Below are 17,750 nucleotides of genomic sequence, written 5' to 3'. Positions count from 1 at the left end.
TGTAGGGATGCAACTCAGTTTGAGTATAGGGTCATATCTCGGCTGAAGTAGAAAGGTGTAACTCGGTGTAAGTTGTAGGAGTGGAACTTGGTTTAGATCATAAGGGTATGACTCGGTTGGGCAAGGTGTTAAGGTGACTAGGGTTGGCATGGGTAGGACGGGTTAGGTCCGAGTTGGACCAGGTTGGATTGGGTTGACTTAGGTTGAACCGGGTTGACTTGGGTTGGCTCGGGTTGAGGTGCAGTTTAGGGTGCGACATAGGGTGTGGGTTAGGGTGCTGCTTTAGGGTGTGGCTTAGGCAATTATAGGTTTCAATCTTAGGCACTGGTAGGCATCCTCAGGCACTGGACAGGCAATTCTGGATGAGCGTCTTAGGCACTGGATAGGCGATTCTGGGTGGGTGTCTTAGGCATTAGATAGGCAATTCCAGGCACTGGATAGGCAATTTTGGGTGGGCGTCTTAGGCACTGGACAGGCAATTCCAGGCACTGGATAGGCAATTCTGGTGGGCGTCTTAGGCACTAGACATGCAATTCTAGGCACTGGATAGGCAATTCTGGGTGGGCGTCTTAGGCACTGGATAGGCAATTCCAGGCTAAGGTTGGCTATGGGTTAGGCACTGTTTTGGGGAAAATAAGGCTAGGGTTGGCTATGGGTTAGGCACTGTTTTGGGCAAAACTAGACAAAGGTTGGGTGTGGGTTATTGAGGTAGAGTGACCGAACGTTCATGGAGATGGGAAATTGACGAAGAGGCTATAAAGGGTTAGGCTCGGTTGGTTTCACCATGCCAGGGGAAATGAGTTTAGGGTATTAGGCTAGGCTAAAGAGGATTGGCTATGTTGGGTTTAGGCATAAAAAACTAAAAAATGAAGAAGGGGAAGAGAAGAAGATATGCACGAATTAAAATTCAAAGAGAATATATGAATTATTTTTGTAGCCCAAGGGTTCCCATGGGTTCAACCATTCACCTTTTCATTGTTGTTTTGATGCTAGCAAACCTAAATTGATTAGTCTTTATGGACTAATGTGTTGTTATGGAGTGTTGTGCCTTATACAGGAATTTCATATGTCATATCGCCATTACATAACTCAACGCAACACATGGCTTGAGGATCAACATGCGCAAAGGAACTAAGTGAGCTTGCACACATTGGATGAACCATCTTGGCATAAAGCTCAAGTTGAGAATCCCACAAGCATGTCTAGCATATGCTAAGAGGAGCTTGAAGTTGAACAAGTGTTGGTGACTATCTCAAGCATTCAAAGTGATGAATCTATTCAAGAAGAGAGGTCATATGTACCAAAGCATTCTCAAGTGTTCACTTATAACCAAAAGCCCAAGGAAGACCTTTGAAGCCAATACGATCAGGGTGCTAAGTAGTTTAACTTTATAGATTGTATTGGAGATCTTTTTCATGTGGTTTTGCATTTCAAAGTATTTTTTAAACATCCATCAAAACCAAACTTGAAACCTATTATTATTTCATGAAAAATCATTTTCGAAGGTCCTAAACATTAGCAAAACAAAATTTCATAGCCCAAGGAACCAAAGCCCAAGTGCCAACCAAAGTTTACAAATAAAAAAGAATGACATTAGCACTAGAATTGTGAAAATAGCACTTTAAAACTGATTTAAATGGTTCAAAATTATTTTAAATATTTTTGAATATATTTTTAATAGATAGCTCTCATTTTTCTCATATCTGTAGAGTATAAGAACATCAAAATCCGACAAGAAATAAGGGATATATGATTTTTACAAATCGGGCTGAAAATATGTACATTGCTGAACAGTAGACCAGTGGCGGGCTACCGCCGAGCCCCGGTCGACCGGGACAGTAAAAATCCTATTTTTTAAAAATCCAGATGACCCTCGGAGGTTGACCGCCACGGCGCGAGATACTAGCCGTTGGGGCATAACAGCTAGTTGTTTTTTTGACCCGGTTTTGGTCTTTTCTTGCTCAAACTACCCCCAAACGGTCATGAATCATTGTGAGCTATAAATATGTTGTTCTATCATGGATTAAGAGACTTTTGGACTTATTAAAAACCTTACTTGAGCATAAACCTTTAAATCCATTAGTTTTCTTCAAGACCTTTGAACTTGCATATTTTATTTTTGAAGAAGATCTCTATAGGGCTTTCACTTGTGTATTCTTTTGAAGAGATTGTGAGCTACTATTGTTGTAATCCACCTATCAAGAGGCTTTAAGAGAGTTTTTCACTTTTGTTCTTCATTGTATTGAGGGTCTCCGATTCGGCCCGGTAAGAAAGGTGAATCAACATTGTGGAGAGGGATTTTCGCTTCGGCCTTGAAGGAGAAGCTTGATTGTAAGAGGGTTTTGGATTCGGCCCGATAACAAAGGAGAATCCAAAGCGAAAAGGGTTTGTTCCCTTGGAGGCGAAGGAGTTGTAAAGCTTGGAGATTAGACTTGAAATCTCACCATTAGTGGAGTACCCAAGGAGCTAAACTTGGAAGAGTGGAGTAGGTCTTTTTGATAGACCGAACCACTATAAAAATCATGCGTCTCCTCATTGTGGTGTGAATCTTCCTCTCTCCCTTCTTCTCTCTCTTGGTGATTTGTAAACTCTAACCCTAACTTATGTTTATGTATTAATTGAACAAGGGTTAGTGAATGCATGATAAAGTAATATCTAAATCATAGCTTTCATTATCATATTTATTTGAACAAGGGTTAGAATATTAACTAGTGCTTAATTAATGAATTAACTTTTAATCTTCCATTTAATTAAGTCAAAATTGTTAATTGACCAGTTCACCCCCCCTCTTGGGCTGCCACACTTGTATTTCAGTTTTTTTTAACCCATGGATCCTATATGAGAACTACATGAACTAAATTATCATGAATTCTAAAATGAAACCTAGTCTAAGATGAATTTAACAATAAAAGGCCTACCTCTTCGAAGTTTGGAGTCAATCCTCGCTCTTAGATGATTCTTTGAAGCTGGTCTTTAAATGATTCCTTAGCGATGGCTCGTAGAACTTCGCAACCAAAGAGGGAGAGAGGGAAGAGGTGAGAGAGGGATGAGGGTGGGATGAATTTGGAGAGAGAGAGAGAGAGAGAGAGAGAGAGAGAGAGAGAGAGAGAGAGAGAGAGAGAGAGAGAGAGAGCTGCAATTTTTGTGTCTTGAATTGAAGGGATGAGGGGGTATTTATAGGTGAAGGGTGGCCAAGATTTCCATTTTGGTTCACTTGCAAGATGTACGGTGAAGATCGAGTAGCCAATCAAGAGAAACAATTGAACGGAGGAGATTAGATATGAGGGAATATTCTATCTTTTATTTGGAGATACTTTTAATTCTGTAGGACTCGATCCCGCGAGAGGGTAATGGCACGTGACCCTTCTTCCTCTCTCTTGGTCTCTCGTACTAACGTGAATGGCGTGTGCCATTTTTTATTATTATTATTGATTTAATTCATCTTTTCCGTGAATTTGGGATCACTAAAGCAATCCGAATTTCACACAAAAGAGAATGACAGAGTCGCCACATAGATAAGAGATCTAGGACCCATAATTGACCAGAAATCTAGATTCGTTACCTGATTACAAGAATGGAAGGTATGGAGAATTATCACCACATGCACCATTCTTGCCCGATAATCTGGTCTTCAATTCCAAAGGTTAACTCTCTTGAATTTCTTTTAAAAGGCTCATTTAAACTCTTCTGATGTGATCTACATGCACCCTAAATCTAATCTCGATGTGGTTCCTAGATGTGTCTTTTGATTCTCTTAAATTGGTTTGATTCGATCTATGTGAGAGTTCTCCTAAATTCTAATTTTGGAAAAAATCCAAAGTGATTTAATTAATTTTAATTTTAAGGTTTTAAATAAGAAAATAAAATAAAAACTATCATAAAAAACCCACTGATTGTGTGTGGGACTGACTCGTGATTGGTATGCCATTAAGCATCCAAGCTGCCTACGTAGCCAAGCCTCACTGGGATCAGAGTCGACGTAGTTCAGTGCTTAAATTAAGCTATATGCCTAAACATCTAGGACAACAATCTAAATTGGACTAACTGTTTCAACAGTTTAAGGGAATTTATTTAATTCAAGTTGAGTAGCTTTTATTATCCTAGAACTTCATCTAAGATGCTATATGGTCTTATCTAAGTGCAAAACATTCCTTAGACTAATGCAGGTGAACCTACATCCTAGGTAACTAGGCCTGTCCTATGAATAAAATGGGTAACTAGTGTAACTGGATCTACGGCACGGTTGCCATCTATAGCAAACGGTCGTCATGAGGCTGGACTCCTAACTTTAGGACTCCCTAAAACCTAGAACACAACGTGACGTAAGTGTTCCTAAGGGACCCTAAAGGTTCCTACGATGGGAGACTGCAATCCAACGCTTCCAAGGACATGGATTAAATTAATTCAGTTTGTTGAAATTAATGATTTTCAGCTCTTTAAAGGTTTCCGATTCCTAAAATCTAAGGAATACCGATGACTCTAATACTGGTAAGTTTCAGCCTTGAGTTGCATATATGGAAGGGAATTGTGCTTTCCACCCTTACATAATTTAGCACGTAAGTTATAGTATGTTATTGCCTAGCATGTTTCTCAGGATTTCCGTGGACAGTGGACCTCGGAGCCAATAACATACTATAATTTAAATGTTCAAATTATTAATGATTGATCGCAATTAGGATATGATTATCAACGTAATCTTGGCGGTTAAACTATCACAGTATAGCAAATTTATGGCGAGTTTCTTCAGGATTTTAAAAAATTCAGTTCAGATTATAGATTTACACATCAACCTATAGCACATGGAATCTAAATAAGCTAAATTTTTATAGTAGCTTTCTCTTGACCAGAGAAGACTACTGTAAAATTTTCATGGATTTTAAATATGTTTTGCTATCAGTTTTCCAATGTTGAAGATATCTGTCCAGATTAAAAATTTACACATAAACGTATAGTAAATCTAATTCAAATAAGCTAAAAATTTTACATTAGCTTTCTCTTAACTAGAGAAGACTTCTTTAAAATTTTCATGGATTGTAAAGATGATTTACTATCAATTTTTTATTTTAAAAATATCTGTCCAGATTATGAAATTACAAAGAAACACAAAGCAAAAATAGTTCGAATCAATCCAAACATTGTGAGAACATGTCATTCCATTAGTAAATATCAATAAAAGATTTCAAGAATTTTTTATTCCAATTGACTATTTGTTTTAGATTTAATATGGCATGCTTGATTTACCATAAAAAAATCATAAGACAGGTCTAACATCAACCAAAAATCTTGAAACATTCACTGGAGATCAGATCAGGTTTTAGTTACTTGTCATCCAAATCACACTTTTGAAAACCCTGTATATTCTTTGAAAATTGGTTTTTTCCAAAACTACCCCTAGAATTAAATAAATTTTTAAACCCCTTAAATTAAATCCAAAATTCTTCAAAAAATTCATACTGTTTACAAACCTTAAAATTCTGTTATATTTAAATTTGTATTGATTTTTGATCTCTTTTGATATCTTTTTAAATTATATCTTTTGAATTTTACCCCTTTATGGTTAGAGTTCAAAAGGTCAAATAGTGGTCAATACGAAGTCAAAATTCCTGAAAATTCTAAATTTCTATACTTTTTAATACACAAAAGACTCAGAGATTGAAAAATTCAAAAAATTGGAAAGGCTTATTAGAATTGCATTGTAAAATGGATTTAAACCCTCTTAAGTTCAAAAATCAAATTTTAATATTAATAAAATAGATTTTCCAAGAAAAATTTCAGATTATGAAACAACCTAAACCCGATCTCTTCTTCTCAAAATTTCACATGCAAATACTTTCATCTTCATAACTTTTCAAAGAAAATCACAAATTCACTCCTAGCATGCTTCTAATTCAAGCTACATGAAAAAGAGTTTTGAAAGACCAACGTTGCTAGCTCTCCTTGTTGCTAGGGTAAGTAGTCCTTGGATATACGCTTTGACATACCCTTTTAATCACAAAGAAAACCCCGAAGAATAATAATATAGCCTCCAATATGTTGAATATGTTGAATGTGTAAAAGTACTTTGTATAGAACCAAGTGGAAGAGATGAGCGCCAAAGCACAAAAATGATGGAATGAATTCCAAGGGGAGAGAGAGAGGGATGAATTTTCCAAGGGGAGGCCCAAAGGTTGTGTGTGCTTGCTTTTATAGAAAAGATTAGGGTTGAGAGAAGATTAGTAGTTTCCAATGTGAGAGCTCTTATCTTTAGCTTGTTTCCAATTTGTGCTTTGACTTTCTCATTCTTTGATTTCCATATTGAACTTATTTCAAAACCATGTTTATTTCAAGCTAAGCAATGCTAAATTACATAATAGAGATCCTTCAAGATCAATCTAGAAGCCTTCTCACATAGGAAACTAGCTTTTATGAATGATTTTCGTCCAAAGAGGGCTACCCAACGTTTGAGCCCGTTTTTGACTTATTTAGAGGTTGATTCAGGAAAAGCCATAAACTAGAAAGTTGTAGATCTTTTTGACACGTTCGAAATGTGTATAACAGAAAGTTTTTTGGATGAGAAGATAAAAAGTTACAATCATTTTACTAACCTGACCATACTAGCCCTTTCTAATTTTAACTCTTTCTTCTTTTCATTCTTTTTTTTTTCAAAACACATTAAATATGACATCACCATCCCACCTCATCCATGTTGGGCACCCAACTAAGTGGGCCACCCATGTGGGGCGCCCACTTATGTGGCCGACCCACATGGGTGGGTCCACTTGGGCCCCTTCCTATATGGGCTTTGCCCAATGGGCCTTCTCACGTGGGTTTTGGGTTTTTTTAAATTCAATATTTTATATATGGACCCAACCCATTTGATATTTATGGTGCACCCCTAACACGTGATCGAACCATCTTTTTTTGGGAAAATAACTTTTCGGACCAAAATGCCCCTATTTGACCATTACACATCCAAATGCGACCAAAATACCCTCAAATTGGTTCACCCCTAAAGAGGAAAGTTAAAAATGGAAAGTCTTTGTGGTCAAATTTCAAAAATAGAAACTTTTAAAGTTGGGTCTTTTTGGTGAGCAATATCAAACAGGATCATTTGGTATCCCCTGAAAATACCCAAAATGCCCTTGTCACATAAAATTTTCAAATCAAGTGAAACCCCTGAGAAAGTCTAAATTTAGCAGGTTTTTCAAAATTCATGAAATCATCTAAGATTCCTTAGATACACCCTAGAGGTCAAATGAAACACATTGAAAATGACCAAATTACCCCTGTGGTGCAAAAATTGATAAAATTAGAGAAAACCCTGAGAAATTCAAAAAATAGCAGGTTTTCTCACTTGATTGGAAACTTGAATTCTCATCTTCTGGAGACTAATGGAACCCCCTAGAGACCTTCGTGATTGTGAATCAACTTCAAAACACCTAAAATGAGGTAAAATTCACCCTAAAATACAAGAATGCCTAATCTAATGCAGATGACTGACACAGACCAAACAAACCTTTCGTTTTTTAAAGCGTAGCAAAATGGGGGGTGTCTACAAATTCGTAAGGGAAACCATCCAAAATTGTGCCTCTTTGTTTGAAATAGAAAGAATTTGGACGAACAAGATCAATTGCAAAATTTTGGGAAACTAAGGAATGGACTGGATGAGGCCACGTATCCCAAAAATCTTGGTAAATCAGGAAACAAATTTGACCATGAAGGAAAGCCCAAAATTCATTGCTTTTATGGAGAATAGCAACAATTTGGATGGCTAAGATTGCATGCAATCTTCAGAAAATCGAAAGAACGGCCAAGATAGCATCCCAAATCCCGTGCAATTTTTCTGCAAATTCTGAGAATCAATTAAGAGTGTAAAAAAATGCCCAAATATATGCCTCCTGGTGTCTTTACAAGTTTTTCCATGTGGGGAAAACATGTGGGAGAGGAGAGAGAAAGTGCGAGAAAACACAAAAATACCGTTTTCCGAAGATATTGGTATCCGTTTTCGATAATTTTTTTGAATTTGGAATCCTTGATTTTTCCTCTTTCATTTAAGCCCAATATTGCCATAGAAATATTGATGTCAAAATTTTTTTTTGACAGATGAGAGCCATCGATCACCATCTGCAGATCGATTTTCCAAAGATTGGGCAAATCGGTGATCTAAATGAACCAACCGACTCGATCAATTATAGATAAACGGTTAAAACTATTAAACCAAGATATCAACACCTATTAAGACATTAACAAGTTCTGTTATCGATGATTTAATAGGATAATTTTGACGGATCTCATTCATCCTGCCTTGATCCGTGAATTTTCACTAGGTTTTTGCTCCATTAAGTAACTCAATGTTTAATCCGGATTTGAGATTAACCCTGATTGATATTATTTTGACTAAATGACCACAAATTCTTGGTAAAGAAAGACACCCAGATCAAGATCTGCCCTCGATCTGACGATTTACGAAAGTTGGGTCTCAGAATGAAATCAGGCCCGGGCTGTGAAGTGACCCTAGCTTATTTTGTCCCGATTGATGATCCGTAAAGTCAAATCGAGATATTAAAGACCTGAAATATATAAATCCATGATAGAAGGGCTTTCACATGGACTTAACACACTAAAGTCACCAATCAGGGTATTTTTCCAATTTTTCGGATCAAATCATCTTACCAGGTACATCTCTTGTCGTATTTTTTTAACCTTGGGGAGTGGGAGATTGAGCAATTTAGAGAAAAACTCCACGGATTAGTATTGGGCTATCGTAGGTTAAAGTGTAGCAAAATGAGGGTGTCTACAATGACTGGATAGGAGGTACCTAAGAGGAATATCTTTCTCTATCTTGGTTCAATCCTGCATAAGGAATGAGAGATTGAAGAGGATGTTAACCGTGGAATAAGAGCAGGTTGGTTAAAGTGGAAGCATGCTTCAGGAGTTCTGTACGACCATAAAATACCTACCAAGTTGAAGGAAAAGTTTTATAAGACAGTTGTGAGGCCAGCCAAGTTTTATGGCTCAGAATGTTGGGCCACCAAGAAGCAACATGTGCATAAGATGAGTGTAGCGGAGATGCGAATGCTTAGATTGATGTGCGGACACATAAAGTTAGATAGAATTAAAAATGAAGACATCCGTAAAAAGGTGGGGGTGGCACCAATTGAGGAGAAGATGAGAGAGCACCGCTTAAGATATTTTGGGCATATCCGATGTAGGCCTTTAGATGCTCCAGTGAGAAGAAGTGACTTGTGCCAAGCTGATGGAGTAAAAAGAGGAAGGGGCAGACAAAAAATAACTTGGGTAGACACAGTGAGGAAAGTCTAGATTGCTAGGAACATAACAGAGAACCTAACCTTGGATAGGAGAGAATGGAAGAAAATGATCCATGTAGACGAATCCAATTTGTGTCAGGATTAGACTTAGTCAATTTGAGCCTGGTAGATTCTTTCACATTCTTCATTAAAAATTTCTAAAGGATTCATTAGCTGACCCCAACTAGTTTGGGACAAAGGCTTAGTTGAGTTGAGTTGAGTGTGTGTGTGTGTGTGTGTGTGTGTGTGTCTATATATATATATATATATATATATATATATATATATATATATATATATGAGAAAAGAGTTTCTACACATTAGTGTAGATAAGTTATCTACACACTAGCTTAAAATACAGTGGGGGCCACATTGTTCGGGGGATCCAAAGCATTTATTTGATGAGTTTGAGTGCTTGAAGTCTTCAAATCCTGGAGGTTGCTCAACATACACCTCCTCCATAATATATCCATTTAGAAATGCACTCTTGACATCCATTTGATATAACTTAAACCTCTATGACATGCATATGCAAGAAGCATTCTAATGGACTCCAACCTGGCTACTGGGGCAAAAGTTTCATTATAATCAATTCCCTCTTCCTGATTGTATCCTTGGGCTACTAAACCAGTCTTATTTATTTGAATATCTCCTTGTTTATCCAACTTGTTTCTATAAACCTATCTAGTTCCAATTACAGGGTAATCTTTTGGCCTAGGAACCAATCACCATACTATATTTCTTTCAAATTGATTGAGCTCCTCCTGCATGGCAATCATCCAAAATTATTCCTTTTCTGCCTCCAATATAGCTTAGGTTCAATTTGTGAAATAAATGCCAAATGACCACAAACGGTTCTAAAATGGGACCTAGGCCTAACTCCTTGTGAGGCTTCACCAATAATCTGAGTAGAGGGATGGCTTGCAATGATCATTTTTCCTTTAGGATCTTCTTCCTCATCCTCTCGATCTCTAATTGTTTCACCTTCAATGTTTAGATTTTTCAATGGATCTAAGGTATTGGTGTTCTTTTCAGATGCTATAAGGCGAGTCTCATCCTCCTCATCAAGGTTCATTGTCACCCTCTTATCCTCATCAAGGTTCACTATCACCTTCTTATCCTCATTTTGCTCATAAAATTTGACTTGTATAGCTTCTTCTATTATCAAGGTTCTTTGGTTGAAAACTCTATAAGATTTGCTTCTAGTTGAATATCCTAAGAATATACCTCCATCTGCTTTGAAATCAAACTTATGAAAATTATCTTTAGTATTTAAAATATAGCATTTACATCCAAAGATCCTAAAGTAGCTAATGTTAGGTTTTTTTCCTTTCTAAAGCTCATATGGTGTTTTGCTAGTGTAAGGTCTTATTAGAACTCTATGGATTACATGGCAAGCTTTATTCACAACTTCTACCAAGAAACGCCTAGATATATTGTTATCATGAAGTAGTGTTCTAGCCATTTCTTGCAAGACCCTATTCTTTCTTTCTACAACACCATTTTGTTGAGGGGTTCTAGGGGTTGAAAAATTATGATCTATGCCTAGTTCAATGCAATATTCTTCAAATTGATGATTTTCAAATTCTATTCCATGATCCCCTCTAATTTGTTTAATATGACATCCTTTATCTTTTTATAGCTTGTTACAAAGTTTGTAAAATTTTGTAAATGTTTCATCCTTGGAATTAAGGAATAGAACCCAAGTGAACCTAGAGTAGTCATCTACCACTACAAAGACATATCTTTTTTCACCAAAACTACATGTTTTCACGGGACCTAATAGGTCCATGTCAAGAAGTTGTGATGGTTTAGATGTGGAGAAGATGTTCTTAGGTTTAAAAGAGTCTCTCACTTGTTTTCCAAGTTGACATGCTTGTTAGAGTTGGTGCCCTAAAATTCAGTATATTTCGCATGTTAATCAATAAAAGTTTCTTTTCATGACAATTTATGGGTACTAAAAGTTAAATATGTGTGACATGCTACTTGTTATTAACACGTATTTGTCCTTAGGTAGCAAAGTAGGAAACCCATGCTTATGGATTCACAGATCCTAGGGAGCAAGGAGATATAGAATTCTAGTTCTTTGGAGACCTTAATAGTTCCTAGTTGGGGTTGACGTTGGACACCTCTTTCTGTATACAACTAGCATCTATCTTGCCAACATGCACGAGATGTGGAGTGACTTATCTCAATCACTCGGGTAGTGGGCCATAAGCAAGATAGAATGGGTAAGATAATGATATTGCATATTGAACATGATCACATTAGAATAGCTTGTGGATAGGAAACAATTGAGCTATTCTACCAGACAGAACCCCCTACATGTCCTTTGACCTGAGGGGTCATTTTGATCTGTTGGCGAGTCTGTCATTTTTTGTCTATCTAATTGTGATTCTCTTGGAGTCACCAGAGGGTAGTATTGGAGTGTTGGACAAACCTTCGAGGTCAATAGTGATACCCAACATGGAATTCTCCACATATTTTATAGGAAAACATATATGGTTTTGGTCAGAGCAGTAGGCCTAGAAAAATACCTAGCCAGGTGGATTTGATAAAGTGTGTATCAAAAGGATTTCACAAATAAGTTTTGAATGGTTTTAGGAAATGCATTTGCGGGCCAACACTGCTTGACTGAAATGTATACCGTGAGTGAACCAATGGGGTAGTTAATGTCCACTCCATGTAGGACTCAACTCGGTAGATATGGACTTGAAGAAATGACTTGCAAATTTGATGTGATTAAGGGTATGATGATTTAACGGTTATCTTCAGGGTTACGTCTCGATGGAGGCCACTGACTCAATGCGATTGTAGCATTGGCTACGGAGCAATAATAGCAGTGGAGCCCACTTGTAGGTTTTGTAGGATCTACCGTTGAATCCCTGCTATGATCCCACTCACTACTAGATTGACCTGTTATAATCTATTAGATAGAGGTCCCGCATTTGTTTAGTTGCTCACACGAACTAGTTTCGTGGCATTGATGCATTGAAAGGATATAAACAATGTATATAGTGTATATACACTATGACAAACATTGGGAAGACCAAAATGGTTAAGTATCAACCATAAGGGTATTTTGGGAATATCATAAATATATTGGAGATTTAACCCTACTGGATAGGTTGGATTGCATAATTTAATTTGGAATTAAATGTGAAATGCAATGGGAATTTGAATTGGATAAGTGGATCCACATGGGACGAATTTGGGTGGGACCCAATACCACACGCCCCATGTGGTGTGCCATTATCAATTTGGAATTCAAATAATATTTAGAATATTATTGCTTGATTTGTTTACTCAAATTAAAGCAACATATGTGACATTGAAAAGGGAGAGAGAGAAAGTAGAAACAAACCAAATTGGAAACTAAGAAACCACATGGACACCCAAGGGGGCATCCCATATGGGTTTCCGTAATGGGGAGTTGCTTGCTTGCCCAATTGAAGCTTTCAATTGTGGCTAGTTTCCATTATTTTTTAGATTTCTCTAGAAACTTTGGATTGTGCATATGGAAATTGAGAACTCTATAATTACAAGACATATGGTTGGAGTTTTCATGAACTCTTTCATAATTTCATGTGATGGAAATTGGTAGAGACACCTCAAAGTCTTTCTCTTCTTCTCATTCAATTCCATCAACTAGTTTTGTCTTTTCTAGATCAAAGACAAACATCCAACCAAGCTCCATTGATCTAAATACATATTCCCATTATAATTTTATTTAGACCATGTTATAAAGTGAACAAAGAGCTGTACACAAGATCCTTTATGAAACAAAATGAATCCATCGATTCAACTTGCAGTTTCACGTCGATTAGATCGCGGCGAATTTTTGAGGAGTAGATCAAGCGGACGAGTTCTTTTCTACATAAAGGTATTTATATTTATGTTTATTAAATCACAATAAAATCAATTAGTCCCTAGGAATCCTGGGTTAGAGCAAAATTTTTGTTCTACACAGTTTATTCTAATTACTCGCTCTAGGCAGTTGGGCGGACGACTGGTTTTCCATGGAGATTGATTATGATGTATAGATTACCTAGGCTAGTGTAGGACACTAGGGTAGTTTATATTTGTTTGTCCAAGACCAATTGAGAATGAGATCATTCTCTTGGAGCTCAAAAGATGGATCGTGGATACTGCGGCATAGGAATGCTCCAGATTGACTGGCAGATGGAGGCAAATTTGATCCAACCAAAGAGGGACATACTTGCTGATGTTGTTATGCTTCATATAATGAGGCAAATCAGATTACACTCCTTTGGAAATTCGCTTTGAGGCCAGCGAAGTTTCCCTTATGCCGTTGCACAAAGATGCCCGTAATTAACCCTCAATTTGGCAATATGGTGTTGTAAGGATTCCCTTATTCAAATAAGGTTAGTGGGATAATCCCTATGATCCAAGATGCCAAATTGGGTTTCATGGATGGTGTGTTTTTATTTTCATGGTTTGTTTGTTTGCTTTGCATGTGATGGATGGCATGGTTTGGGTTGTTATATATGTTTTTATTTTATGCAATGGTTTTCTAATCAAACATACATAATGATTATTATTCCCACATTAAATAACCCTCTTAATAATATTAATTTGATAAACGGGGTGAAATCGAAAGGACAAGACCTCGTGGCCTTCCATAGCCATCTAACCGTTGGCTAGTCTAGGAAATAGGATGGGCACATGCCAAAGTAGAAGCTGATCTTGTTTCTTGACTAGAGTAAACAATTAGATTCCTACTAGGACAAGGAGAATGTGCATGATACATTGGTCAGATGCCAAAGCAGAAGCCATTGTAGATTGCATAGTTTTCTCAGGCAGTGGGTAAAACTTAATCAAGCAAAGGGTATTGACGCTCAACGGATATACATACTGCAATGCTTGGAGGCCGAACATAAATCATATATCAAAGGAATAGATGAATCCACTTATTCAAAGTTGTTGAATAAGTTTCCGATGCCCATTGGAGAAATTATATTTCTCTTGATTCACGAGGTTGAGGGGCCCATAAATGAGACTGCAATGGGCGGTTCCATCGTAGATCAAAATCCCAGATCCGATGGAGATGTCATGAAATTAACTAAAATGGTAGTTTTGTTAATTATGCCTCTTTCCTTTGCACGTAGATACCATGGCTTCATTCAACTCATTAGCTAAGATCTTAGACGAAAATAAGTTAACTGGTTCAAATTACCTCGACTGGAAAATGAATGTAATGCTAGTGCTCACAGCCACTAAAGTTTATTGGGTTTTTACCACTGAGGATCCTGAACTACCTGGTCCCGATGCGGCTCAAGCAGACCACGATAGAAAGTCTAAGTGGCTTGAGGACAATGAGATGGAAAAGTGTTACATCCTTGGCTCCATTTTCAATGTGCTGCAGCAGCAACATATTGGAATGGCAGTGGCCTCAGATATAATGCTAAATATTAAAGAAATGTTTGGAGAGCAACATTGCACAATTAGGCTGTTGGCGATTAGAGACCTAATATCCACCAAGATGGTAGAGGGAACCTCAATTAGGGACCACATGATAAAGATGATGGGCTATCTCAACGAGCTCGACATCTTGGGGGCCATCATGGATGCAGAGACGCAGATCGACATTGTCTTGTTTTCCCTATGTGGGTCTTTTAAAGAGTTTGTTATGACCTGCCACATGAACAAAATGACAATGTCCATGACAGAGCTGATGAATCAACTTCAAATAGCTGAGGATCTGCAAAAGAGTAATAAGAAAAGTGCCTTCCTTGCAGAGGGTAATGTACCCTCAGCACCTAAGCCCAAAGGTAAAGGAAAATGAAGAGAAAAAGGCCAAGGTTCTAAGAAGAACAAGCCAATGGTAAAGAACTAGAAGAACTTTAAAAAGAAAAAGTCAACCAAGGGCAAGGACGGATGCTTCTATTGTGGAAAAATGGGACATTTGAAGCAGAACTGCAGGAGCTATCTAGCTACCAAGAAGAGCAACAAGCCTACCTCAGGTATGTTGCAAGTTTTTGTTGCTGAAACCAATATGATTGGTCCTGTATTTTTCTGGTGTGTTGACACAGGTGCAACCTCACACATCTGCAATATTTTGCAGGGGTTCAGGAAAATCAAAAGGTTGACTAAGGGCGAGCTCACCCTACAGGTTGGAACTGAAGCAACAGTTGCTGTCCAAGCTGTAGGAGATTACGTTTTGACGTTCTCAGGCGGTTATCTAATATTAAAAGATTGTCTCTATGTACCTTCAATAAGAAGAAATTTAATTTCAGTTTCAAAATTGTTTGATGATGGATATTCTACTAGTTTTAATAAAAGTTCCATTTTTATTAAAAAGGGAAATTCCTTGATTGTGGAAGGTACAATGAGTCATGGCTTATACCTAATTAATGCCTTAGAGAACGTGAGCAATGTTGAGAATATTCCGAGTGTTGATATTCCAAACCTCAAAAGGGAAGGGAGACAGTAATTCCAACACACCTTTAGCATCTTCGATTAGGTCATATGGCCTACAGTGGATTACAAAGTTAGTGAAAGATAGTCCATTGGATTTAATCCAAGTGGAACACTTTCCAACTTGTGAGCCATGTCTCCAAGGTAAAATGACTAAAATTCCCTTCAAGGGAAAGAGTGAAAGAAGCGAAAGTGTATTGGAATTGATACATACTGATGTATGTAGTCCTCTTTCTCATCCGGCTTGAGGAGGGTTTGTCTACTTCGTGAGTTTTACGGATGACAATTCAAGGTACGGTTGCCTGTGCCTAATGCGACGTAAGTCTGAGACCTTTGAAAAGTTCAAAGAGTTCAAGAATAAAGTAGAAAACCAGTTAAACAAGAAGATTAAGACACTTTGCTCCGGTAGGGGAGGAGAGTATCTCTCGGATGAGTTTAAGGACTACTTAAAAGAAAACAAAATAGTTTCTCAGTGGACTCCACCTGCAACACCAGAGTTAAATGGTGTGTCAGAAAGAAGAAATCGAACACTGTTAGACATGGTTCTATCTATGATGAGCTTTGCATAAGAACCTTTGTTTCTATGGGGATTCGCCCTAGAAACGACGCTCTACATCCTTAATCGAGTACCAACTAAATCAGTACCAAGGACTCCATATGAGATATGGATAGGCACAAAACCCGCATTGAATCATATGAGGATATGGGGTTGTCCTGCCCATGTTAAAAAGATATGTGTTGAAAAGTCGGAGGCACAAACCAATAGGTGTCTCTTTATTAGATATCCTAGGGAAACAAAGTGTTATATGTTTTATAACCCTGGTGAGCAAAACTGTTTTGTTAGTTGGAATGCCTCATTCTTAGAGGAAGAGTTCATTCAAGATGCGAGCGGAAATGATAGGATTGCCTTAGAAGAGCAACCCGAAAATCCAATAGAGAGATATCAGGAAGTTGAGCAAGTACCTATTAAACCTATTCCAACACTCCGACGTAGTAGTAGGGAGGTCAGGCAACCCGATAGACTTGTCTACTTGGGTAAAGTAAATACAGAAGATACAGATCCCCTTAACTACAAAGAAACGATGTTAGACATCGATGAGGGAAGATGGATGGACGCTATGAAATCCGAAATGGACTCTATCTATTCCAATAAGGTATGGACTCTGGTTGATCCACCTGAGGGTATTAAACCCATTGGATGCAAATGGATCTTCAAGAGGAAGAAGGCACCTGATGGAAAGGTGGAGACCCATAAGGCCAGGCTAGTGGCGAATGGATATAGTCAAAAGGCTGGTATTGACTATGATGAAACCTTCTCACAAGTAGCCATGCTAAAGTCCATTACGATTTTACTAGCTATCTCTACACACCATGATTACGAAATCTGGCAGATGGAAGTCAAAACCGCCTTCTTGAATGGAAACATTCAGGAAGATATTTATATGATCCAGCCGGAGGGTTTTGAGGCTACTACAGAGGGTAGTCAAAGAGTATGCAAGTTGAAAAGGTCCATTTATGGATTGAAGCAAGCTTTCCGTAGTTGGAACATTCGTTTTGATCTAACAGCCAAAGAGTTTGGCTTTTGTCAAAAGGTGGATGAGGCTTGTGTCTACAAGAAGGTCAGTGGGAGCGCAGTAACATTCTTGATTCTTTGTGTAGATAACATCGCACTCATTGGGAATGATGTAGGAATGTTATCAAGTACAAAGTTGTGAATTTCAAGCACGTTTGGTATGAAAGATCTGGGAGAAGCTTCATACATTCTAGCACTTACATTGTTTAGGGACTGTAAGAATAGGAAGCTTGGGCTATCACAAGAAACTTACATAGATAAGATATTGACAAGGTACAACATGACAGATTCCAAGAAGGGATTAGTTCCTTTCAGGCTTGGAATCAGGTTATCCAAGAAGATGTCTCCCAAGACACCTGCCGATAAGCAGGTTATGAACAACATTCCCTACACTTCGGCTGTGGGAAGTCTTATGTCTGCTATGTTATTTACAAGGCCAGATATCTGTCACT

At 37.8% G+C, this 17,750-nt stretch overlaps 1 protein-coding gene across 1 annotated transcript; it reads left to right on the top strand.

The window, feature by feature from the left end:
• The first annotated feature begins 14,421 nt into the window (after window positions 1–14,421).
• On the top strand, window positions 14,422–17,440 carry LOC143852382 (uncharacterized). The gene is made up of 4 exons (XM_077361765.1): window positions 14,422–15,079; window positions 15,341–15,513; window positions 15,610–15,737; window positions 16,570–17,440. The coding sequence occupies exons 1-4, from the start codon at window positions 14,422–14,424 to the stop codon at window positions 17,438–17,440; spliced, it is 1,830 nt and encodes a 609-aa protein (XP_077217880.1).
• Window positions 17,441–17,750: the final 310 nt, after the last annotated feature.

This window comes from Tasmannia lanceolata, unplaced genomic scaffold, assembly GCF_043159265.1.
Source record: "Tasmannia lanceolata isolate RefF3 unplaced genomic scaffold, GAP_Taslan_0.1 ptg000019l, whole genome shotgun sequence".
Taxonomy (NCBI): domain Eukaryota; kingdom Viridiplantae; phylum Streptophyta; class Magnoliopsida; order Canellales; family Winteraceae; genus Tasmannia; species Tasmannia lanceolata.
Note: the sequence above shows the minus strand (reverse complement) of the source record. Positions and strands in the feature narration are given on the sequence as shown.